This window comes from Macaca mulatta, chromosome 8, assembly GCF_049350105.2.
Source record: "Macaca mulatta isolate MMU2019108-1 chromosome 8, T2T-MMU8v2.0, whole genome shotgun sequence".
In the NCBI taxonomy this organism is placed as follows: domain Eukaryota; kingdom Metazoa; phylum Chordata; class Mammalia; order Primates; family Cercopithecidae; genus Macaca; species Macaca mulatta.
In genome coordinates, this window is record NC_133413.1 from 71,562,383 (window position 1) to 71,587,877 (window position 25,495).

Here is a 25,495-nt window from a genome sequence, read left to right on the forward strand (position 1 = left end):
ATGTTTCTGTTGCTACGTCTTTCACATAGCAGGAGGAAAGCATAAAACACTGAGTGTGAGTGGCCCCTTTACCAGTGAGATCTTGAGCAACTTACATGCACGCTCAGAGCTTCAATTCCCTGCTCTGTAAAATCAGTGTCTCCTTTACCAGCAGAGGGAATTAAATAAGATAACGCTGTGACATGCCCGACAGATGGTAGGAAGCACTCATGACTGCTCCTTTCCTCTTGTTACTTCTTCTTATGCTTGTTCAAGTCACTGCTTTTTCAGAAAACAGAAATTGTACTTGTCAAGTCACTTTTTTAGAGTGATTCCTATGCATAAGCATTAACCAATATTTATGGAATGATCATATATTTTATTCCATTGGCAAGTAATTGTAACCACTCAACAACATCTTGGAAAATTAAGATGAGAAAAAATCATTTACTCATAATCTTGCCATCTAAATAAAAACATAAACAATTTGATATCTTTTCAGCTTTTCTTCTAGGCATTTTAAAAAATTTTTACTAATATAATCATAATTTGTACATAATAAAATGTGTTTTAAGATGTTTAAACCTAAATTATTTGCAGAATGAAAAACATAACTTGAAAGCATTTGATTTTCATTAATTTAGAATATCAATTGTCAACTTATTTTAATTTCCTCTGTTTCACCCAGAACATCTCAGGATGGGGCAATATTTGGTGAGACCATATTAGATTCTACCAAATTACAAATATGTTCCAGGTAAGAACTATGTCCATTTAACTGCACTTTGAGATGTTAGATTTAATGCAAGGCTAATGAGGCCAAGCCATAGGTTTCATTTTCACAGGAGCCAATTAGCCTTACTACTATATCCACAGATTTTACCCCAATCCTGGTTTCCCACCTTGAAAACAAGTGCCAGGGGTCATAAGGAAGACTGAAAGAGAACATAGGGAGTTCAATGAGAATCCATTGCCATCACTAGACAGTAACTCAACAGCTTCATCTTTGAACCATTAGGTGAACTTCTATTAGGTGAAGTTCCATTAGGTGAAGTTCCATTAGGTGAACCATTAGGTGACGTTCTAGATGCAGCTAGAATACAACTAGTCCAGCTGTTTTCAAGTATGTTATATGTAAAAATCTCTCTATTCATTGAAACAGGTTAAGCAGCTCTAAACAGTGATGAACACTAGAGAGTTCCTTAAGCAGCGAAGTCTTTCCTTAAATAAATACCACTCAACTGGTTGGAATTAGTAATTCTGAGAGAAGTAAAGTATAGCTGCTGATTGTTCTATGACATGAATAAGCCTTGGAGAAGATCTGGAAAGCACTTGTGAGAGGTTGGAGAAATTTGGAAATACACTGACTGTCTTAGACTGGTCATCCTGCTATAACCAAATCCCATAGGCTGAGGGGCTTATCAACAACATACATTTATTGCTCACAGTTCTGGAGACTAGGAACTCCAAGATCAAGGTGCAGGCAGCTTCAATGTCTGGTGAGGCCCTGGTTCCTGGTTCATAGATGGTGTCTTCTAGCTGCATCATCACATGGAAGGGGCGAGGAGTCTCTTTCAGGCCTCTTTTATAAGGGTCCTAATCTCATGACCTAATTATCTATCGAAGGTCCCACCTCCTACTACAATGGCTTTGGGATATAAGATTTCCACAGAATCTGGGGAGGACACAAGCATTCCGACCATAGTACCCATTATCGCATTTACCTGGGGACATCTTAGAGCAGACAAAAATTTTAAAAATTCTGTTAGAGAAAAATGCATCATGCTCTTGGGGAAATTTTTGCAATGATACCAAATATTTGTCACTGAGCATCTGCACTGATAGCATTTACTTTCTGTGTGCTCTTCTGCTTGCTTTTAAGGATGGCCTTATCACTCACTCACCACTCCCTACAACTCCATGGAGAAGATATAAGCTGTCAAAAATATATTTGTGAGTCTGATGAGCTCTTTTGCCAGGTGACAGGGGTTTCTGCCGTATTAATATTCTTCTTCTTCACCTTTTGTGTTTCAGTGCTGGGCCTGGAGAAGGCAGGGGCCTTGGCTCTTCCACGGTGGCTGTTCATCAGCACTCACACATCCACTACACTGGTGTAGTCACACACTGGAAGGTAAATGTGTACCATGGAAGATATCAGGCTGTTTTTGTAGCATCTGGATTGCCACTGCCCCCTCCCCTCCACTACCCCAAGTCCTCTTTTCTCCTCTTTGGAGAAGACACAGTTCAGGCTAAGAGCTCATGTTTGAGGCCTTGCTGAGTTGCTGTTTGATATTGTTATTGCTTCTTACCACATTGGTGGCATTGAATGTCCTTATTGATTTTTGTCTGATTGGTCCAACCCGGAACAGGATCAGCTTCATAAATGGGACATCTTGTGGGCTGAAATATGAGATTTGTTTTAACAAACCACTCCTAACCATCATCTCTTTAAGGGAAGCAAGGAAAGGCAATTTCTGAATTTCTTCTTGGCTTTTTCTCTGGTTATCCCTCTCACTCCTCCTACTTTTCCTTTTCTCTTTCAGGCTGCTTTCTCCTGCTACTTACAAAACAAACTAACAAATAAACAACAACAACAAAAACAAAACAGAATAAAAAAACTCAAAACTAAACCAAAAACAACAAATGCCAAACAATACTCAAAGAACTATCAAATTATTCCCTGGGCCCCTGAATCAGATGGAGCTGAATCATTTTGGCTGCTAACTGAGTGAAGGGTGTTGGAAAAAGTGCCATTGTGTAAGTTAAGGAAAGGGTCAGAGAACTGAAAAGACTGCAGCTGTATGAAAGGGCTTCTGTGCTGGGATTCTCCTTTTAAGCTATCCAAAGGCACAAATCAAGAACCGCAACCTTGGATATATGACAAATGAACACAATTCCGGTTTTTGGTTTTATTTTAAAATGAAATTCCACTGTTTCCCAAGAATTTGCACTTGAAGCTTTACATATTTTTCATGTCAGCTCCCTTCCTTGCCACCTTTGTTTTCCAGCCTGCCTCCCCTTAACAGCTGGACACATCACCGTTCCATTTTTCTATTGGTTGTGACTGAAGTAGCTTGAGGTCAATTATTTCCCCAGCAATTGACAAAGAATCTTGATGAAGAGGAAAGTGACATTGTCCCTTGAACAACACTGCTCCCTCCTCCCCCTGCCCTCCCGGCTGAGAGGAGAGAGCAGGGCGGACTTTCCTTTTGCAAGGAGCCCAGCGGGGCGGTGGCGGTGGGGTCTGTGGAAGTGCGTGGGTAACATATGGTAAGTGGAGAAAATATTTATATTCATGGTGAAAGAGCAGGAGAAGATCCAAAGAAGGTCATTCCACAGAGATTTCAAGCAAGAGACACTGACTTGATATTGTGTCTTTGACCTGGATACAACAGAGAATTTAAAGAAAGAGTTTTCTTTTGTTGCTTTCCTGCCACCGTTACTCTCAACAATCCGAATTATTGGCAATTTAAAAAAGAAAAGATTCCTCCCACTACCCTTGATACAAGTATCACACTGGCCCTTGCCCGGCCCGGGCCAGGCTGCCACGCCTTCTCCCCTCCTCCTGCGCCTGGCCCCCAAATCCAGAATACGGAGCCGCAGTCTCTGAGCCTGTGTCTTGGGCCTGTGGGCGGTGTTTGTTGTTGTGACTGGGCGGCTAGGTGAGACAGAGCGCACGGGCAGAGTGGGCATTTGGGACGACTGGTTCTTGGGGGAGGATATAAATAATGAATTGGTGTTAGATTACTTTCTGATGAGACACATGAAACCTCCAGTGCTTTCAGCAGGCATTTTGCATCACAGCTTCCTAAGAAACGTAAAAGGCCCTCTTTCGGTCCCCCAGTGGCAAACTTCGTAGCTGTCGCTCAGTACCACAATCAAATGCGTGCGGGGCTGCGGGACAGAGGCGTCCTCGCCTACCCTCGGACCGACCCACAAGCGGTGGGACCGACAGACACGTGCGCGTCTGGTCGCCCGGACCAGCAGCTGCTTGCGTCCCCTCTCCCGCGCACGGTGGCAGCCCCGCACCAAGACCCGCTGAGGAAACGAAGGGTAGGGTCTTTTCCCATCTTGCCGTCGAAAGTTTACCCCCTTTCCCGGGTGTGAGGGAAGAGACGGCGCGAGGGTAGGAAGGTGTGAAACTGGGGTTCTGCCAGAGACCCACCGCGGCTCTATATTCACTCTCGTTTGAAAACTGCCAGCGTTCCACTCCCTCTGGATTCCAGTTCCCGAGGGGGAGGTAGTGAGATGGGATACAGGTGCGTCTGGTTCCTCCCTTGGGAGGGGTTCTCCCACTTTGGAACCCCTCGCGGAGCAGCCTATAACCGAGCGGCCTGCTGCACAGAGGCCACGCTTAATGGATTCTTGCAGATAAAAGGGCCTGGCTACCTTTCTTTCCTATAATGGCCCCTGAGGCTAACGTCTTAAAGAGGAAACAAAGGGATTGTTTTACAGCACACAAGGGGGGTGGGGGGAGGAACAGGGAGAGGAGGAGGAGGAAGGGGCACTGGATACGCGGAGGGAGGGGGGTGGCCCCCCGCTTCTTAACCCTTCACCTCCTGCGACCGCCCTGGTCTCCCGAGCTCCGCACCCTCATCCAGGACCCGAAACAGCGGGGAGGAGGCGACAGTGCCTGGAGGGCCCCGCCCTGTGACTCGACCTCCAACTCTCCTCGCCTCCTTCCTCGTCTTTTTAAAGAACTTCTGAAAGGGAGAACGGAAAAGATCAAGGGACCCATATCTCAAGCTGCATTTCGAAAGTCAGTCCTAGAGGGGTCGTCTCTCGCGAGGCCCGGGTGCCCACACAGGATCGACGAGTGGCAGTGCCACCTGGGCCCGGACTCTGGGACTGCGGGAGGCGGGCGCGCCTGGGGCCAGGACCCCGGCGTGCGCTGAGGGCACCCGGTGAAGGCCGGGGAAAGTGGGGCAGCTCCGAAATGCGGCCTGCACGTCGCCCTGGGAGTCGTTCCCGGGCCCCTTTGCAGACACAGCCTTCAGGTGTGAGTTGTGTGTGCGCCGGCCGGGGGCGTCTCTTACAGGAAGTTTGTATTTGCAAACTGGGCTGGTGTCGGGGGCGGGGTGGGGGGTGGGCGGCGGGAGAAAGACGCAGTGGTTTCTGCTTTCTGGCTTTTCTGTTCTGGCTCCAGGAAAAGATCAAAACAATAGTTAAATAGCAATTGAAGACAAGTGATGTAAGAAATAAACAACTTGACAACAAAAATGCCCATAGGGATGGTTTTTTAAACCCTTTATTATGGAAATCAGAGCAGAGGCACAAAAGGAGAGAGAAAGGTATTGTGCAGTGGGTCTAAAATTTGAGCAAGCATCCGGACCGCTGAGCGAAATCCTCTGGAGGGCTTGTTAAAACACAGATTGCTGGGCCCTAGCCCTAGAGGTTTTTGTTGTGTATTTTTAAGTAGATCTGGGGTCAGCTCCCTCCTGAGAATTTGCAACTTGTTAGAGCCCCCAGGTGGTGCTGCTTCTGGTTTGGAAAGGGCACTTTGCCATCCACTGGTCCAATACATCTCCTTATACCCTCTCCCACCTTCAATATGTACAACACCTCCCCACTCTGTTCCTTCTATCCCCCCCGCCCCCACACAGTTTGTTTGGTTTGCTGGAGAATTATAAAGCAATTCCCAGCCATCCTATCATTTCACCTGTATAAGATGATTTTTGGTTCGGTGGTTACTTAAGCCGAGAGGACTGCAGGCTGGGGGGGGGTAGGAAGTTGAGGCTTCCTTGAGGTCATTTCACACTGGGGCAGGGTCTGGTACCTCTCTCTGGGAAAGCCATGCCCACATCTTGGTTCTGAGACCACTTAGACCAAAGGAAGTGATAATCAGGAGTTCCTTTCCAGCAAAGATTGTCAGGTGCCCAAACACCAGCACTGGATCTGCTGGCAAGCTGGCCTGGCCTGGTCAGGGCACCACCTGGTCCCCATCTTTCATTTTCAGGTCATTATTCCCAATCTGTCATCATGTATTCCCATGACCATCGTCTCCCCTGAGGTATTTTCCTAACAAGGCATCTTCCCCCAGTATGGAGTTCTGAGTGCCCGGGGATGGGGTGGTACCCACAACAGTGCAAGCCCGTAGGATTCTTTGCATCAGTTAGGTCCAGGACTCACACTCCAAGGGGAGCTTCTCTGGGCTACTTGTCCCTCCTTAGAATTCCTGATTGGAAAAAGGGACATTCCAGGCATAGCTTCTGGGAATGGCCATCTCTGACATCTGTCATAACCTCCCTTGATTGTTGGGCCCTAGCTCAGTCTGTCTATCTGTGTTGCTTCTGTTCCAGAGAGGCGCCGAGTGCTCTCGTAGACTCCACCTGGCTAGTCCTAAGTGTGCAGTCTCTACCTAGTCTCCTTGCCTCTCCTTTGGGCCACTCCAAAACAAGCTTCCCTTCTTTCCCTCCCCTCCCCATCCTGGTTTAGGATACCATCTGCTCCTTCCACAACTTTCTCATCCCAGCCCCTCCCAGTCCTACCCCCACCTCAACCCTCAGAGGTCGCTTGGGTAGTTACAAAGTTTAGACTTTAAAAACAAACAAAGAAACAAAACATTTAGAGATGGGGTCTTACTGTGTCACCCAGGCTGGAGTGCAGTGGTGCGAATTCGGCTCACTGAAGCCTCAACCTCCCAGACTCAAGCGATCCTCCCACCTCAGCCCCTCAAGTAGCTGGAACTACAGTCATGCGCCACATACACCGGTTAATTTTTGTATTTTTTTTTTTTTTGTAGAGACAGGGTTTTGCCATGTTGCCCAGGCTGGTCTCGAACTCTTGAGCTCAGTCAATCCGCCTGTTTTGGCCTCCCAAAGTGCTGGGATTACAGGCATGAGCCACTATGCCCTACCTAGACTCTTATATTGTTGTTCCCTTTCTTTTCCTGACTCTTCGTGAAGCAAGCATAGTATATGAATTCTTCATTTTTCTATCTGCTGTTAAAGAAAGCCCCAGGGATGGAGTAGGTTCCTCCACCCCAGAGCTCTGTTCCTATTTTCATATTGCTTCATCTTCCTATGTTTTCCTTCCTTCACCAGCCTGGAATCAGCTGTCACTTTCCTATTTTCTCATGAGTCCTACCACTTGCCTTTGCTTTTCTAGCCTTTCTCAAAGAAATGCAAACAACTTGTGTTTGTTCCCCTTGGGTCCTATTGTACCTACTTTTGTTTGATGGTCTCTCTGTCTCCCATGATGCCAGTGAATGTAGCAGTTTCTCCACTTCCACCAGCGCCTGGGGAAAATTTGGTATTGGCAAATTTGAGTTCTGCCTTTTTATAGCTTGCATTGCTGGATTCAACCTTAGGAGCCTCAGTTCCCTATTTATTCACACGACACACCTGTATGAGCCTTTACTACATGCTAGGCGCTATTCCAGCTGCTGGGGATACAACACTGGGTAAAACAGACATCGTCCTGACTTCATGGAGCTTTTGGAATATGTAATTGTAGACATTATATATTTTATCCTGGGAGACAGACAATAAGGGAAGTTAGATGGCATATCAGAGAGTGATAAACTGCTAAGGTGATACCCAGGGTCAGATGTGTTTACGTAGGGGTTGGTATGGATATTTTGTTTCTGTTTTTGTTTTGAAACAAGGTCTCACTCTGTCACTCAGGCTGTAGTGCAGTGGTGCCATCACAGTTCACTGCAGCCTCAACCTCTCAGGTACAAGTGATCCTACTTCCTCAGCCCTCTGAGTAGCTGGGACTACAGGCACATGAGACTGTGCCCAGCTATTAAATTTGTTGTTGTTGTTTTTGTAAAGATGAGGTCTCTCTATTGCCCATGCTGGTCTTGAACTCCTGGGCTCAAGCAGTCCTCCTGCCCTGGCCTCCCAAAGCATTGGGATTACAGGCATGAGCCACTGCACTTGACCAGTGTTGATAGATAGCATAACCAGGGCAAGCTTCCCTGAGAAATTGACACTGGGCAAAGGCCTGATGGAAAGGACCTCCTCTGTTGAATGAGGGTATTAATATTTCACATACTTATGAGTAAGTGGGAAGATGTGTGTGGAAAGCTGCACATAGAGATAGAGCCACTTGCCTTTGTCTTGTCAATGCCTTCTTCTGAAGTTGTGGTCGCTAAAATCGTCGCTGAACAAATAAAAGGTTAGCATTCCTCTGATGGCTTTGGCGGACGTTTTTCCTGTTACACACTTCCTTAGGTCAGCCCTGGCTTGTTGGAGAGTCGCAGTGGGAAGCCTGGCTCATTCTTCCCTAACTCTGCAAAAACATGATGTCATTGGGGAGGTAGGACAAAGTACCCATGGGCAGGGCTAGGCGGGGTGTCACTCTCTCCCTTACATTTTTGTGGCCTCAGTGACAGTGCAAAGGAAGTGATAATGCAGAGGCTGATTTTTAATGAGAGGAGGTAATAGTGGTCAGGGGAGAGTTCCCCATGAGAAAGAGGATGAGTTATCTGGCTGAGGCAAATGCTGAAACTAGGTTGTAACCGCAGCAGCAGCAGCAGCAGCAACAGCAGCAGCAGCAGCAGCAGCAGCCGGTTGTTACATTCATTACAGTTGCTGTGCCTTTCAGCAATCGTCCTAGCTGTTCTTGCTGGTTGTTTAGTAGACCAGAAATCCTCAGGGGTGTTCATGCCCCATCCTGTTGGTCATGCGGCAGGTGCTTCTCAGCATGCTGTGGTCCAGTGCTTCTCCATACTGCCCACCTTTTGGAGGTCATCCCTGGTGCTGGGCTCTAGCTAAAATGAGCAGCCAGGGCCATGCTCCTTTCAGCCTCCATGCTCTCCTCAGAATGATATAGGGAAGGTGCATTGTTTACCTTCTCAACTCTTGGCGGTTCCTGGCTATACCAACTCCAAATTGAAGAGCCTTGTGACATGTTTCCCTAAAGTAAGACTGCCTGGCTCCCCCTGTTCTCTTTGTCCCTGTTGAAAGCTGTATGGGTCATGACGCAGATGAGTCTCTGTGCAGCTGCCACTCTCTATACCCAGGTCTCTGCCGGGGAAGCTGGTGGTTTGAATCCGAAAGCAAACCTTAGTGCTGCTGGGAAGCCCCCTCCCCATTCCTGGAAGGTAAAGGGGCTGCTCTGGCTACTGCTGGTGAGTCCCTGGAACATTTGTCGTCTTAGGGCTGTAGAAATGAGCCATCTGATCCCTGGAGATGCTTACACCCTTCCTGAAGAAAGTGTGAGGGGTGTTTCTGGTCTCTGTTTTGGAGAAGTAGATAGACTGTTGGCCAGACCTTCTCAGAGAGAATTCAAGAGGCAGGCTGGGCTGGAAGGACACAGTCCACTTAACCCCTTGTCCCTGGCTCCTCTCAAAGTATCTAGTGAGTGTGGCTGGCTGGCAGGAAGGGAGAAGCAGCTGAAGGCAGAGGATGTGGTTACTTTGCAAGACCCTAGTTCTGTTACAGGATCAAAAAAAATTGTTGCAAAACACATTTATGTTACAATTTAATAGGTGTGTACCTAGTAAAACAGCTCAGCTTGTGTGTGTGTGTGTGTGTGTGTATGTGTGTGTAGGTGTGTGCCTTGGTATTATATGGAAGGTCTTGGTCACAAGACACTTCTGTGGTCAATGACTGTTACTGTGATTGGTATAGTTTACCCAGAAAGACAATCATGACCGGGCGAGGTGGCTCAAGCCTGTAATCCTAGCACTTTGGGAGGCCAAGACGGGCGGATCATGAGGTCAGGAGATCGAGACCATCCTGGCTAACATGGTGAAACCCCGTCTCTACAAAAAAAAAAAACAAAAACAAAAAAAACAAAAACCTAGCCAGGCAAGGTGGCGGGCGCCTGTAGTCCCAGCTACTCCGGAGGCTGAGGCAGGAGAATGGTGTGAACCCGGGAGGCGGAGCTTGCAGTGAGCTGAGATCCGGCCACTGCACTCCAGCCTGGGCAACAAAGTGAAGACTCTGTCTCAACCAAAAAAAAAAAAAAAAAGAAAGACAATCATATCTCACTGGGTTAGTTTGCTGGGGCTGCCGTAACAAAGTAGCGGAGACTAGGTGGCTTAAACAACAGAAAGTTATTTTCTCACAGTGCTGGAGGCTGGAAGTCAGAGATCAAGGCGTCAGCACGGTTGGCTTCTCCAGGGCCTCTCTCCTTTGGCTTGCACATGACTGTCTTCTCCCTGTGTCCTTACATGGTCTTCCTGTGTACACATCTGTCTGTGTCCCAATCTCCTCCTTCCTTAGGGACATCAACCACATTGGATTACTGCCTACTATAGTGGCCCTATTAATACGATTAACTTAGTCACCTCTTTTAAAAACTTTATCACCAAATGCAGTCACATTTTGAAGTACTGGGGTCAGGACATTAACATATAAATTTTGGGGGGACACAATTCGGCCCATACCAGACACATCAAGAGTCACCATAGTGCAGAATAGATCCTTGGAGTTTAGAAGGTACAGGGGCTTAACCACGAAAAAAACTAAAATGTATTAATAATTTTTTTGTTTGTTTTTTTTCTGAAAGAAGAAATGCTTCACCCTGGGAGGTTGAGGCTGCAGTAAGCCAGGATTACGTCACTTCACTCTAGCCTGGGTTATATGGCGACACCCTGTCTTAGGAAAAAAAAAAGAAAGAAAAAACAGAGAAACATTTTAGTGTTTTTCAGAACCAGCTATGCTTTGTTTATCCTGCAGAATAAAGACAGGTAAATATAAAATTAAAGTATTTATGTTAGGGTGGTAGAATTAGGGTCATTAAATTTGTTTATGTTTTATTAATTTTACTGGTATGTGTTACATCACCCTTATTATTAAATTTTGTCAATGCAGAGTAACTAGAGGCATTGCACATTAGAAACTACTTATTTCTACCTCTTCATTTTAGCATAAGAAGTTGAGACACAGAAAGACAGAGTGAGCTGCCAAGGCCATGACCAGGCCCCAACCCCCAGCCCCCATCTGCCCACACTGGGCAGGTGAAACCCCCTGACTGCATGGATGTAGCTGGGTTGGTTCTTAGACTCACATAGGCTGACGGAAATAGACTGGAGTTATTACATGAGATGATCGTCCTCTGATCCGGAGTTGGGACTTTTGCTACTGTTTCAGAGAATACTTTCCTTTGTTTGTTTTTCTGATAAATCTTGAAACCAGTGCAGACTCTTCCGCAGCCTCCACAATACCCAGGTGAGACATGCATTGTCTCATCTCCCTTCTCATCTCTGCCCACAACGCCCACACAAACAAGAGTTGAGACGGGGTGAGTACTAGAGTCCTTCCTGATTCTCTGAACATAGTAGTTTATTCCTTTCTTTGTAAAAACAATGTGAAAGCACCAGATCTGTGTGCTGCTTGTTTCAACAGGAGGCAGGTGTGGCGTGAGCTGGTCCTTCATGGCTTCCCACTGTTCCACCATAGCCCTCCTGGGAAACACTTCCTGCAACACAGGAACTGCCCGTCAGCACACATTTATCATGAGCAGCACCACACTCTCTATTCGGAGTCTGATGGGAATTAACATCTTAGGTTGCGTGAATGTCTCCTGAAGGCCAACTAGTGACTTTCTAAGTCAACTGCTTCCTTATTGCAATTACCATTAGGATGCACAGATGTTTGTTTATAGGTCTGAGGAAGGATACAGTATTGTTTGATATGTGGAAGGGCTAGTGTGTGTGTGTTTTTAAAGTTATTCCCCTGAGTCCTGAGCTAGATGGTTTATTTCTCAATGACATAGAATCCCTCAGCCGTTCCTTGCTGTCAAGACCAAACTTGCCATCTGCTCAGAGACACTCTGGGTCTGTGCCCAGGATTGTCTAGCAGAACTCACGTCCTCCGCCTTTTCTGTTTCTTCCCTCTTCTCGGAATATGCAACTTTCCCCCTCTTGCCCTTACCTGCTTCTCCAGAACATACTCCCAGAACATAATTCCTTATTTCTACCTTTATGCAAGTCTCAAAGTTTTTCTTTTTTTTTTTTTTTTTAATTTGGGATAGCACAATTCGTCCCAAGTCACTTTTTGGGAGCAATTTTTAAAAATTGTGGTAAAATGTACATAACATAAAAGTCACTATTTTAACCATTTTTTCTTTCATTTTAGGTTCATAAGGTACATGTGCAGGTTTGTTATGTGGGTAAATTACCAGGCTTGGTGTACGAATGATCCCACCACCAAGGTAGTGAGCATAGTACTGAGTATGTTGCCTTCCCACACACACACTCTGTCACCTGCCAGCCTCAAGAAGTCCTCCGTGTCTATTGTTTCCATCTTTGCGTCCATAAAACCTAGTTTTCTTTTGCTAATTTTTAAAATAGAATTTTAATTAATTAATTCATTCATATTTTTTAAACTTTTATTTTAGGTTCAGGGGTACATGTGCAGGTTTGTTACACAGGTACATTGTGTGTCACAGGGATTTGTGTGCAGATTATTTCATCATTCAGCATAGTACATGATAGGTAGTTTTTCAGTCCTCACCCTCCTCCCACCCTTTACCATCAAGTAGGCCCTGTGCCTGCTGTTCCCTTTTTTGTGTCCATGTGGACTCAATATTTAGCTCCCACTTACAAGTGAGAACATGCAGGAAGAAATTGAATCCCTGAACAGGCCAATAATGTGTTCTGAAATTGAATCAGTAATAAAAAGCCTACCAGGCCAGGCACAGTGGCTCATGCCTGTAATCCCAACACTATGGGAGGCCGAGGCAGGTGGATCACCTAAGGTCGGGAGTTCAAGACCAGCCTGGCCAACATGGTGAAACTCTGTCTCTACTAAAAATACAAAAATTAGCCAGGCATGGTGGTGCATGTCTGTAATCCCAGCTACTTAGGAGGCTGAGGCAGGAGAAGTGCTTGAACCTGGGAGGCGGAGGGTGCAGTGAGCTAAGATTGTGCCACTATTGTGCCACTACACTCCAGCCTGGGTGACAGGTGAGGCTCTGTCTTAAAAAACAAAAAACAAAAAACAAAAGACCTACCAATCTGAAAAAGCCCAGGACCAGATGGATTCCCAACTGAATTCTACCAGATGTATAAAGAAGAGCTGGTCCCATTCCTACTCAAATGATTCTAAAAAATTGAGAAGGAGGGACTCCTCCCCAACTCATTCTATGAAGCCAACATCATCCTGATACCAAAACCTGACAGAGACATGACACAAAAAGAAAACTTCAGGCCAATATCCTTGATAAACAAAGATGCAAAACTCCTCAACAAAATACTAGCAAACCAAATCCAGCAGCACATCGAAAAGCTAATCTACCATGATCAAGTAGGCTTCATCCCTGGGACGCAGAGTTGGTTCAACACACACATATCAATACATGTGATTCATCACATAAACAGAACTAAAAACAAAAGCCACATGATCATCTCAATAGATGCAGAAAAGGCTTTTGATAAAATTCAACATCCCTTCATGTTAAAAACTCTCAACAAACTAAGCATTGAAGGAATATACCTCAAAATAAGAGCAGTCTGTGACAAACCCACAGCCAACATCATACTGGATGGGCAAAACCTGGAAGCTTTATCCTTCAGAATCAGAACAAGACAAGGATGCCCACTCTCACCACTCTTTTTTTTATTGAGACAGGGTCTTGCTCTGTCGCCCAGGCTGGAGTGCAATGGCGTGATCATGGCTCATTGCAACCTCGATCCCTTGGGCTCAAGCCACCCTCCCACTTCAGCCTCCTGAGCAGCTGGAACTACAGGTATTACACCACCACACCTGGCTAATTTTAAAATTTTTTGGTCGAGATGAGGTTTCACTATGTTGCCCAGTCTGGCCTTGAGCTCCTGTGCTCAAGTGGTCCTCAAACCTCAGCCTCCAAAACTGCTAGGGTTACTGGTGTGAGCCACCAGGCCTGGCCCATTTTAGCCAGTTTTAAGTGTACATTTCAGTAGCATTAGGGACTTTCACAGTGTTGTGCAACTATCATCACCATCCATTTCCACACATTTTCCATCATCCCAAATGGAAACTCTGCATGTTAGACATGAACTCCTCATTTTCCCATCCCCAGTCCTTAGGAGCTTCTATTCTACTATCTGTATGTATGACTGCTTAGTCTAGTTGGCTTATATAAATGGAATCATAAACATTTGTCCTTTTGTGACTGGCTTATTTCACTTAGCATAATGCTTTTAAGGTTTGTTCATATTATATCATGTGTCAGAACTTCATTCCTTTTTAAGGTTGAATAACATTCCATTGTATTTCTATACATTTATGCGTTCATCTGTTGATGGACATTTCTATCAATGATATTGTTTCTATCTTTTAGCTATGTACAATGCTGCCATTAACATTAGTATACAAGTATCTGTTTGAGTCCTTGCATTTAATTCTTTGGGGTATATACTTAGAGGTTGAAATGCTGGATCATATGGTAATTCCATGTTTAACTTTTTGAAGTCTTTACAAAACCAGATTAGAATTAAACACCTCATCATAGTGCATGGTCACCAGCCATAGGGGCATTGTGTACTTATTTGTGAAAGCAGGACCATTTCCTGTTAGAGATAGGACATCAGAGGTCATCAGGTTCAGTTACCTCTCGTGATGGGGTTGAATAGGACAAGGGTTAGGTACTCCTTGGTGCCAGAAAGGCAGGGCTGAATTCCAGCTCCCTTGCTTCTAATCTGTAATCTTGGGTGAGTTACCTAAACACTCTAAGCAACCATTTCCAACAAGAACAATGACATCTACTTTTAAAAGCTAGCATGATAATTAAATAAGAAAATGTGGTAAAATGTTTGACACAGTTCCCGTTACAGGGAGATCCTCAATAAGTGGTAGCCATTGTTGTTTTTGTGACCACATTTGTAGATGAGGATGCCGAGGCCCAGAAAATATAACAATTCTATGGTTGCTTCATCCCATAGCTGGTTTTGAAATTTTGATATACATTACCGCGATATATAGTTTAAGGTCTAATCCTCCTGTGAATCTTGTTCATCTCCTCTCTGCTTTTCATGGTGGTTGGTGGTTCAATAGTTGGTTGATGATACTGATCCAGCTAAAATATTTCAGGAGGCAGCATGACTTTGCACTATCCCACTTGCTACTTACTAACCATGTGGCCTTCAGCGGGTCACTACATCTGTCTAATCCTTGTGTTCTGCCATAATAGAGGATATCGTATCAAATGCATGGAGCTGTGAGTGAAGTTAGGAAAAACAAAAAGTCCCTGTACCAAAGCATTTGCTGAAGGACAATTTCCATAGTCCATCAAAACAAAGACATTAATTGTAAGATGGGCCAACTTGTTATTACACAAGGCTGAGGTGCCGTGGACTGTAAAATGCATCTCCATATCCGAGATGTTAAAAGGTGAAGAATACATGTGCCTTAGAACTGATGAAACATGGTAACTACCATTTGGTGACTTCCTAAGGAAAAGGCCATACAGGGAAAAACAGAAGCTTGGAAACTGCCTCACCTTTTGGAAAAGGAACAAAAGAACTGGAGCAGTTCTGCTTTTCCTGTAATTAAATTGGGACCACATCTGGGTTAGCACTTTTATGTACTCCTATCCAAAGAATTCAAGGGGGAAAAACTCTTGGAAATGCAAACTCAGCCTGGCACACAGAAAGGAAGATGGAATGTTTCTGGGGAAAAAAAAGCTCTGTTATCTTTTTGCTTACCTTGCAGAATGCAAGCAGTGTCATTCTCCCAGCAGTCTTAGCCGGTGGCTGATGAACTGAGCTGGGGGGTGGGGGAGTCCCCTTCAGTCTCTCCAGGTTAGCTAAAGTCCCACTACCCCCACTCTTTTAATCCAGAGTATCTTACACGATCAATCCATCTGATGGTGTCAATTGTAAGAAGGTGACTAATTTCTGAACCTCTGAAACACCGACTTGTTGGGTTTTGATGCAACTTTACAGGTGACCTTAATAATGGCCTTGCCTACAAATCACTCACCTTCCGCTAGCTGGTGGTAGCCCAGGGGGTAGTAGAATCTAGGACTTTCTAATCCCTTCCCAGCATGCACATTGTCTCCCATAATTTTACAAATGAGGTTAACTATCTTGTGAGAATTTGAAGAGGGTTGCTAGTAATATTCCCCAGATTGCTTGGACTCTCAGCTGACTAGATTAACAAAGGTTCTCCTTCCTTTAGTAGAGTTTGTCTCTGATAGCTGCGACCTATTCGAAGTTCTATTGTTAACAGTCTGTACTTCAGATATTCTCTTCACTCCTCAAACTCTTCACTGGCAGTGAGCAAACACTGAGCATTTGCTATGTTTCAGGCACAGCTGGAAAAACTTTTATATTTGAAAAGGCCCTGTAACATTCCCATTTCATAGACATTGATCAAGCACTGGAGAAACTTGTCCACTGTTATGCAGCAAATTTGAGCTCTGACTCCAGAGACTAACTTTGCAATCCAGAGTTTCAGTGCCTCCCTTGATTGACCTAGGACATCCTCCCCAGAACAAACAGAAGCCTGCAGATAAGAACACACTCAATTTCCCTCCCCTAAACTTACAAACCTACCTACATCTGCACCCCATCTTCTTTCTTTGCACTCCTTGCCTGCCTTCTCAGGGACCTCACTCCATGACCATACTTTTTCTCCTATAATTTCAACCTTTTGTTATCTACTAACTCCTTTCCTAAGTTAAGTATCTCTCATATTGAGAAGGAAATGCAATGCCCCACCAAAACCCTTGTGCCTACCTCCCCATATGTGTCTTCTATGCTTACTGAATGGGTTGTGTCAGTTCCTGCATTTGTCTTCCCACCTTGCATCACCACTCCTCAGCAATCTGGCTCCACCACTGCTACCCCTTAAAATCTTGTCTTTCCAAGGTCACAGTAGCCTCCTTGCTGCTAGATGTAGTGAATGCACCTGAGTCCTTATCTCCTTGGTCTAACTGAGCATCTGACAGCATTCCCACTCCTTTCTTATAGAAAACTTCTTTTGGCTTCTCTGATGCTTCTCCAAAGTCAGCATTGTTTTGGGCTACTGTCAGAGGCATTTGAACCAGAGTGACTCCATCTTGAACAGGGGCTGGGTAAAATGAGGCTGAGACTACTGGGCTGCATTCCCAGGAGGTTAGGCATTTTAAGTCAAAGGATGAGCCAGGAACTTAGCACAAGATACAGGTCACAAAGACCTTGCTGATAAAATAGATTGTGGTAAAAAGCCAGCCAAAAGCCATCAAAACCAAGATGGTGAAAAAAGTGACCTGTGGTGTCCTCATTGCTCATTATATGCTAGTTACAATACATTAACATGCCAAAAAACACTTCCACCAGTGCCATGACAGTTTACAAATGCCATGGCGACATCAGGAAGTTACCCTATGTGGTCTAAAAAGGGCAGGAACCCTCAGTTGTGGGAGTTGCCCATGCCTTTTCAAGAAAACTCATGAATAATGCATCCCTGGTTTAGCACATAACCAGGAAATAACTATAAGTATGCTCAGTTGAGCAGCCCAGGCCACTGCTTTGCCTATGAAGTAGCCATTCTTTCTCATTCCTTTACTCTCTTAATAAACTTGCTTTCACTTTGCTCTATGGACTTGCCTTGAATTCCTTCTCGCATGAGATCCAAGAACCCTCTCTTGGGGTCTGGATCAGGACCTCTTTCCAGTACACTACGGTGATGATTAATTTTATGTGTCAGCCTGACTGGGCCATGGGGTGCCCAGACATTTGGTTAAACATTATTTCTGGGTGTGTCTGTGAGGGTGTTTCCGGGTGAGAGTAGCACTGGAATCAGTGGACTGAGTAAAGCAGGTCGTCCTCCCCAGTGTGGGTGAGGCTCCTCCAATCCATTGAGGGCCTTCACAGAATAAAAGGCTGAGTAAGGGAGAATTCACTTTCTGTGCCTGTCTTCAAGCTGGGACATCTGTCTTCTGCCTTCAGACTCAGACGTTGTCTGGAATTACAACATTGGCTCTGTCGGGTCTCCAGCTTGCCGGCTACAGATCGTGGACTTTTCAGCTTCCATAATCACATAAGCCCATTCCTTACAGTAAACCTCTCTTTCTCTATATATCTATATCTACATCTGGATCTATCCTATTGTTACTATTTCTCTGAGAACCCAGTCTAATACAGCTACTTATCTTCTGATCTTCCTCCTTTAGAAAATGAGCCCCTTTTCCTTTTGGAAACTCCCCCTGCCTTACTGGTGGGACTGTCCATGAAAGCACTGATCTCCCTCACCAATCCACCACTTGCCCTGGACTGGCTCAAATGCCTGGTTAGGGAGGAATGCTTGTTTCTTGCTCTTTGTTTCTTGCTAATTGTTTCCATGTGGAGGGATTTCACTAGAGCACTGGTTTCCAAAGCATGGCCCCTGCACCAGTGGTGTCAGCATTCCTTGGGAATGTGCTAGAAATGAATGTTCTCAGGCCTCACCCAAACTCACTGATGAGAATGATTCCCAAACAGGCTCAGCAATCTGTTTTATCAAGCTCTTCAGGTGACTCTGATGCACATTAAAGTTTGAGAACCAATGCACTACCATAACACTCCTATTTTGTTTTTGTTTTGTTTTAGGTTTATTAAAGTTTAACTTATAAATTATAATATTCACCCTTTTAAGATAGACAATTCTATAAATTTTAACAAATGCATACAGTCATGTAATTGCTATTATTAATGAGCCATCTAATACTTCTATCACCCAGGAAGGTCCCTTCATCCCCCCTTGTATTTAATCTTTCCATCTACTGTCAGCCCCTGGCAAAGAGTGATCTGAGTTTTGTTCCTATAATTTTGCCATTTCCAGAATGTCATACAGATGCCATCATCCAGCATATAGCCCTTTGAGACTAGCTTCTTTCACTTATCACCATACTTTTGAGATTCATCTACATTGTTGTGTGTATCTGTAATGTTTTCTTTTTATTGCCGAGTAGTATTCCATTGTGTGGATACTAGAGTTTGTTTAATCATTCACCTGTTGATGGGATATTGGATGGTTTTCAGTTTTTGGTGACTATGAATACAACTTTTATAAATGTTCACTTACAGATCTTTGTGTGGACATAGATTTTCATTGCTTTTGGGTAAATACTTAGGAATGGGATTGCTGGGTTATATGGTAAAGTACATTTAACTTCATAAGAAGAGTCTTTCAATGTGACTTTACTATTTTGTGTTCTTATCAGCAATGGATAAGACTTCCAGTTGCTCCATGTCCTCATCAGCACTTGGTATTGTCAGGTTTTAAAATTTAAGCCATTCTAATCAGAGCGTATCTGGGATTCCCCCCGCCTCCATTATTCCCTAGGGGATGGTGGGGAGTGTGTGGGAAGGAGGGTAAAGAGGTAGGTAAATTCAGGAGGAGGCACGTGTGGCTCAGCTTCATTCTCCCACTCTTCTGCCTGAAGAGAAGGTGCATTATGATGAGAAAATACATTAGGATGCCACGTGGCCAGCTTAGCTGGGTAGCCTGTGTTCCCAGGCTGTGCCCCTGCTGGCAGTTGTCCCGTGTGGCCTATGACTTGGGTAACTTTTATTCTTAACATGTAAGTCATGTCTCCACTATAGCTCCCCTCCCCATCACCTTTAAATCTGACATGTGGACTCTGTGGACTCTGCCTGCATCTTACACTTATCTCTCAATTGAGTCTAAAATTGGGGTGGGAGAGAGTTGTCCCAGAGTTTTCAGGCTGCTATAACAGAGTACTATAGATTGGGTGACTTATAAACAATATAATTTATTTCACACAGTTCTGGAGGCTGGGACGATCAAGAACAAGGTGCTGGCAGATTTGGCATCTGGCAATGGCCCACTTCCTGGTTCATAAACAGTATTTCTGTGTTCTCATATGGAAGAAGGGCCAATGTGGCTCTTTGGAGTCTCTTTTATAAGGGCACTAATCTCATTCATAAGGGCTCCACCCTTGTGACCTAATCACCTCCCAAAGGCCCTACCTCCCAATACCATCATATTAGATATTACATTTCAACATATGAATTTGGAGGACACACAAAAGGAACTCATCTCCCTGGCCCCTACGATTGGTGTAAGGCAAGTAAGCAACAGGCAAGTCTTCTTCCTTGAAGATAATGTCAGGCTGGATGTGCCAGGAGTTGTCTTTGTCAATAGAGCTTGTCTGAGAATAAAGGCAACACTAGGAAAGCTGATCTGAGAAATGGAGAGAGGCAAGGGTGAAGATGGCAAGGGCAGAAGAAAGGATGGCATTGCACCAATTTCCCCAAGTGTACCTGAAACATTATATGTTGTACGTTCCACCCCTCATCTTTTTAGTTATGGTGAACCAGTAAATTCCCTCTTATGGTTAAGTCAGTTTGCACTGGGCTTCTGCTCCTATAACAGAAGGAGTCAAGTTTGCTTAAGTGGGTAAGAACGTGGGCTTTAAGGCAGCCACCTGAGTTGCCATTTACTAGCTGCCTGACCTCGGGTAAGTTACTTATGCTCCCTGTACCTCAGTTGCCTTATCTGTAATGGAAGGGTACTAACATAATAGTACTTACCTCAGAAGGGGGCTGTAATGATTAAATGAGTTAACAACTCTTGTCTATTTAGAACAGTACTTGGCACATGGAACATTTTAAGTAAATGTTGGCTATTATGAATATGACTGTATTTCTAGTTTTCCTCCTGTTTCTCTGGGCATTCTTTCTCAGAATCTTTTGAGGCTTCTTATCTACTCATGTTGGTGAGCCCTCTAGTTTCTGTCCTAGACCTTCTCCTTGTCACTGCATGCTCTCCCATGACTTTGGCTACTATCCTTGTGCTAATAATTGCCAAGAAACTCCAAGATTGACCTCTGTCTTGAGGTTCAGACCCAATATCCAATTGCTTGTTGGCTCTCTCCAATTAGATGCTGTATTATTTTAGACCAACACATATCTATTATCTTCTGGTGTCCATGGGCCAGGAGTCCAGACATGGCTTGACTGGATCCTCTGCCCCTTCTCACGAGGCTGCAGTTGAGGTGTCAGTTGGGCTGTGTGCTCATCTGAAGGCTTGACTAGGGAAGAATCTGCTTCCAAGCTCACTTAGATTGTTGGTAGAATTAATTTCCTTGTGCCTATATGACCAAGGATCCCAGACTTTTGCTGACTGTCAGCTGGGGCCATCTTCGGGTTCTGGAGGGTACTCACAGCCCCTTGCCCCGTGGCCTTTTCCAATACAGCTTTTGCTTCATAAAGTTCTCAGTAGAGCCTCTAGTTTCAGCAGGCTAAGAAAAAGTCTTACATAACTTAATATAATTATAGGAGTTACATTCTATTGATTATAAAGAAATCATAAGTCCTGCCTACACTCAAGGAAAAGGGATTATCCAAGGAGGTAAACACCAGGAGGATGGACCATGGGGCAACCCAAGAGTCTGAGTGACACAGATGTCCATCATCAATACCCCCCAAGTGGCACTCATCACCTCCTGACCACTCTGCTCTTCTTCCATAAGTCCCTGCAGGAGGGAATGGCATCACCATTCAAACCAAACCCTGATTCCTCTTTTTTTCTTTCCTTTTCTTTTTTTTTTTTTTTTTTTTTTAAGACTGTCTTACTCTGTCATCCAGACTGTGATCTCGGCTCACTGCAACCTCCGTCTCCCGGGTTCAAGTGATTCTCCTGCCTCAGCCTCCCAAGTAGCTGGGATTACAGGCATGTGCCACCATGCCCCACTAATTTTTGTATTTTTAGTGCAGATGGGGTTTCACCATGTTGGCCTGGCTGGTCTCAAACTACTGACCTCAGGTGATCCACCCGCCTTGGCCTCCTAAAATGCTGGGATTATAGGAGTGAGCCATTGTGCCCTGCTTCCAATTCCTTCTTCTAGCCAGCCCTTCATACAATTAACCATCAAACCCTTATGATTTGCCTCCTAAATGCTTCTTGATTCCTTCATTCTCTCCACTGTGGTTACTACAGCAGCCACCCACTTGCCTTCATTCTTTTCTTCCGACAGCAGCCGGGGACATCTTGCTGAAATGCAATTCTGAGTACATCGTACCCTTGCATTCTACTTAAAGTTCTCTAATAACTTTCCATTGATCTTGGGATGTGACTCAGATTCCTTAACGTGGCCCATGAGATCCTTTGTCATGGGGTTTCCCTCTCCTCGCCAGCCTCTCTCATGCTGGCCTTTACATGTTCTGTCCCTTCTGCCTGGAACACTCTTTCCCTCCCTTTGCTTGTTGTTTGCTTCCCTTTCCTTGTGTTTCCCTGAGTTCTGTGAGCTGCCCCCACCCGTGAGTTAGGCCTCAGCTTCTGTGCTGCTTCCTTCAGGAGGCCCTTCCTGACTGCACACCTACATTACCCACCCCCGGCCCCCATGCTCAGCACCCTGGACTTCCATGTTCCCCACACTCAGCACGCAGTGGATCACCTCTTGTTCACTTGTCCTTATTCTCCTCTAAACCATAAGCTTTGTGAGGCTGGGGGACATCCCCTGTGGCTAGTCCCATGCTTTCAACACTGTAAGTCTGCAAATAATTGTCAAGTGAAGAAAATGACAGATGAAGCCTTGGATCTCAGCCCACCCTTAAAAATATTTCCACCCTTGCCTTGCAGCAACATCCAGGGTTCACTCTTGATGGGCTCTGTTCCAGTTGGCAGATCTTTTTAAGTAGAAAGTAATATATTAATAGAGGCACCTTTGTTTTGGGTAATATTTCCTTCCTATTATGGCCAGTCCAGGTTCAAGACCTTTACTTGCTACTGATATACTCCAGCGACATCAGAGCAGGGACATCATCTATTTCCTCCTTATGCAGCGTTTGTCCTTCTGCTGTGTAATTGGAATTTTGTAAAAATAGCTGACCAACTGCAGTACATATAGTTCTATAAACTTGCTGGGAACAGTCCCCTCTGTCCACCCTATGGAGGGGCCCACAGCTGCTCCCCGGACATTCCAAGAGATGCTCTCATCCACTGAGAACAGAGGGAGCATTTGTTTCCTCAGCCCACTTTGGAGGGACAGCTGAGGCTTGGCCTCATCCAGCCAGGTTGGCCTGCCCTGGGCTTCGGGTTTAGTTTCATGCAACAAGCAATTGAGCTTAATTGACAGGTGTGAAGTGTGTCCTCTCTAACCCATCTCGACTTACTTCTGCCTGTAGGGGTGAGGCAAACTCACTTGGGAGCCCAATTAGCATGTCATGTTGGGGAATGAGTGTATGTGTGTGTGTGTGTGTGTCTGTGTGGTGTGTGTGAAAGAGAGACAGAAAGGGAGAGAGAGAAAAAAGGGAGAGAAAAACCTCAGATGCAGAAAAACAGAGAAAGAGAGATGGAGTGAGACACTCAGAGAGAAAGGCGGAGGTAGAGAAACAGAAGGAAACAAAGAGAGAAGCAGAGAGCTGGGAGTAGAGAGATAGACAGATAAGGGGGCTTTGGAGCTGGTGCAGACAGGCACCGCTGGTGGCCTTTTAGTTGGGTTAAGTGCACACAAATGGAAAATGAGATAGTGTAGAATGTCAGTCCCATCTGGAGGACCATGTGTGAAATAATGACAAAATGAGCATCTATATGGTCGTTAGTGTATTCCTAATGGGCCAAGAGTGAATTCTGAGAGGGAGTTGGCCTGGGGTGGGATTAGACTGGGAGATGTGTGTCCATGGCAGGAAACATTACCCTCCATCCCGGTCAGCTCTCGTGCGCACGTGTGAGGCTGAGTAGGTGAGACCACCAAGTCATCATACTGGGGCCAGGATGGCCTCAGATGTGAGAGCCAGTTCTGCACGGAGTGAAATCATTCTCTGGAATGTTTAGGGGTGATGCTAGCATACAGAGAGTCTGGATACCCAAACAGGCAAAGACAAGGTTTTTTTTTGACAGTTCATTGGCTTCAGAACCCTCTCTAAGTGAGGCAAGGCTCCAAGTGTGCATAAAGCATGCACTATTCTGTGCACTTTTCATTTTTTTTTTCTTTTTTTGAGACAGAGTCTTGCTGTGTCATATAGGCTGGAGTGCAGTGGTGCGGAATTGGTTCACTGCAACCTCTGCTTCCAGGGTTCAAGCAATTCTCCTGCCTCAGCCTCCCAAGTAGCTGGGATTACAGGTGTGTGCCATCATACCCAACTAATTTTTGTATTTTCATTAGAGGGGGGATTTTGACATGTTGGCCAGGCTGATCTCGAACTCCTGACCTCAAGTGATCTGCCGTCTTGGCCTCCCAAAGTGCTGGGATTGTAGGCGTTAGCCACTGTGCCTGACCACTGTGAGCTTTTCATATATTGTCAGTTAGTGCTCACAAAATCCTTATGTGGTAGATACTATTATTGCCTCCACAGGGGAAGCTATGGGCTAGAGAAATTAACCAGCTTGCACAATGCCCCTCTGCTAGTAAGTGGTAGAGCTGGACTTTGAAGCTGGGAAATCTGGGTCCAGAATCAGTGCTCTTCCCACTTTGCTATACTACGCACTGAGATTCAGCTCTCAAACTAAATCCAGTTCTTTGTTCAGTAGTCTTTCCAGAGAGGAAGAAGAGTAGCATGTAGTAGAAAGAACTGACTTCCTGCCTTGATTCTGCTGTCCCTAGCACTGAGATTTTGAGACAGGCTTTCTAAGTTTCAGTGGGGTGCAATGACTAGGTGCATAGACTCTGGAGCCAGACCCAGCTAGCCCACCTGCCACAGCCCTGGCCCTTACCAACAGGGTGCCCTTGATCTTTTACTTAGCCCATTGAGCCACAGATTCTTCCTCTGTAAAAGGAGGACAAAAACAGCTATCCTCATGGGACTGTGAGGGTTAAACAAGGCTGTGTATTTAATGCAGGTAGTAAGCCCTCCATAAATGTTACCTATTGTTATTATCTATTAAATGGTGGCCTTCCTATTTGATATACTTATGGTAGGAATGATATAAGATGATGAATGTGAAGTACTTTGTAAACATTTCTGCATTATTCAAACGATAATATTATTGTTTTTATGCATGTAAGGTACATGTATAAGGTGGATGAATTAATAGCTGTAGCAGATAGCAAATTGAGGAGGCTAGGATGGGCAGGATGGGAGAGGAGCTGGGAGGAGGAGTAGACAAGTAACTGTAATACCACATTGAACACGGAAGGTCCCACCAAAGAATTCCAGCACCATGCTCTGGAGTCCTGTAGAGGAAAGGATCAGAAAAGACTTAATTGAAACAACTAATTTTGGAAAAGGCTGTGAAAATGCATTCATTCAATGCATATTGAGTGTGTACTCCTTGCCAGATATTGTGCTGGCTGCTGGGAATATAGCCACGAATAAGGCATAGTCATGGCACTCAGAAAATGATCTTTGGGATCAGGCTTCAGCTGGGATGGGGATAGTTTGGAAGGTCATTTCAAGATGAGAAAATCGGGTGAGCAAAAACATAAAGAGGAAAAAGATAAGCAAGCTTTATAAAGCATCCAGGAGTCCACTATTGCTGATCTGAAGTTTGTTGAGTAATGGAAGGTGAATCCAGAAAAGGTGTTTGAGGTCATACTTGGGCAGTCTTGAAGGACAGTCTGCAGTGAATGTGAATGGCAATGGGGAGCCACTACAGGGCGGTAGTATGCCTGCAGCCACAAAGGCCACTCTCAACTAGGAATTCATGTTAGCGCAACGTATTTTTACTATTGTAGAGATCATGTCTTAAATATACATGATAGCCTGTCCCAG

The 25,495-nt window shown here is 45.0% G+C and overlaps 1 protein-coding gene across 9 annotated transcripts in view; it reads left to right on the forward strand.

The window, feature by feature from the left end:
• The window catches only part of LOC106999781 (uncharacterized), a 53,499-nt gene that overhangs the window by 8,613 nt on the left and 19,391 nt on the right, over positions 1–25,495 (forward strand). For 3 of the 9 annotated variants that reach the window (XR_013397284.1, XR_003732362.2, XM_077943650.1), the window contains exons 2-4: positions 668–736; positions 2,014–2,110; positions 2,523–5,199. Coding sequence is in view for 2 of the 9 variants with exons in the window: in XM_077943650.1 (XP_077799776.1) it covers positions 668–736; positions 2,014–2,110; positions 2,523–2,711 (355 nt within the window). In the remaining 7 variants the exon portion in view is untranslated. Of the gene's footprint in view, positions 1–667; positions 2,111–2,522; positions 5,200–25,495 lie in introns of those variants that run through there. The other 6 variants (XR_013397280.1, XR_013397279.1, XM_077943651.1 and 3 more) reach the window with 4 other exon arrangements.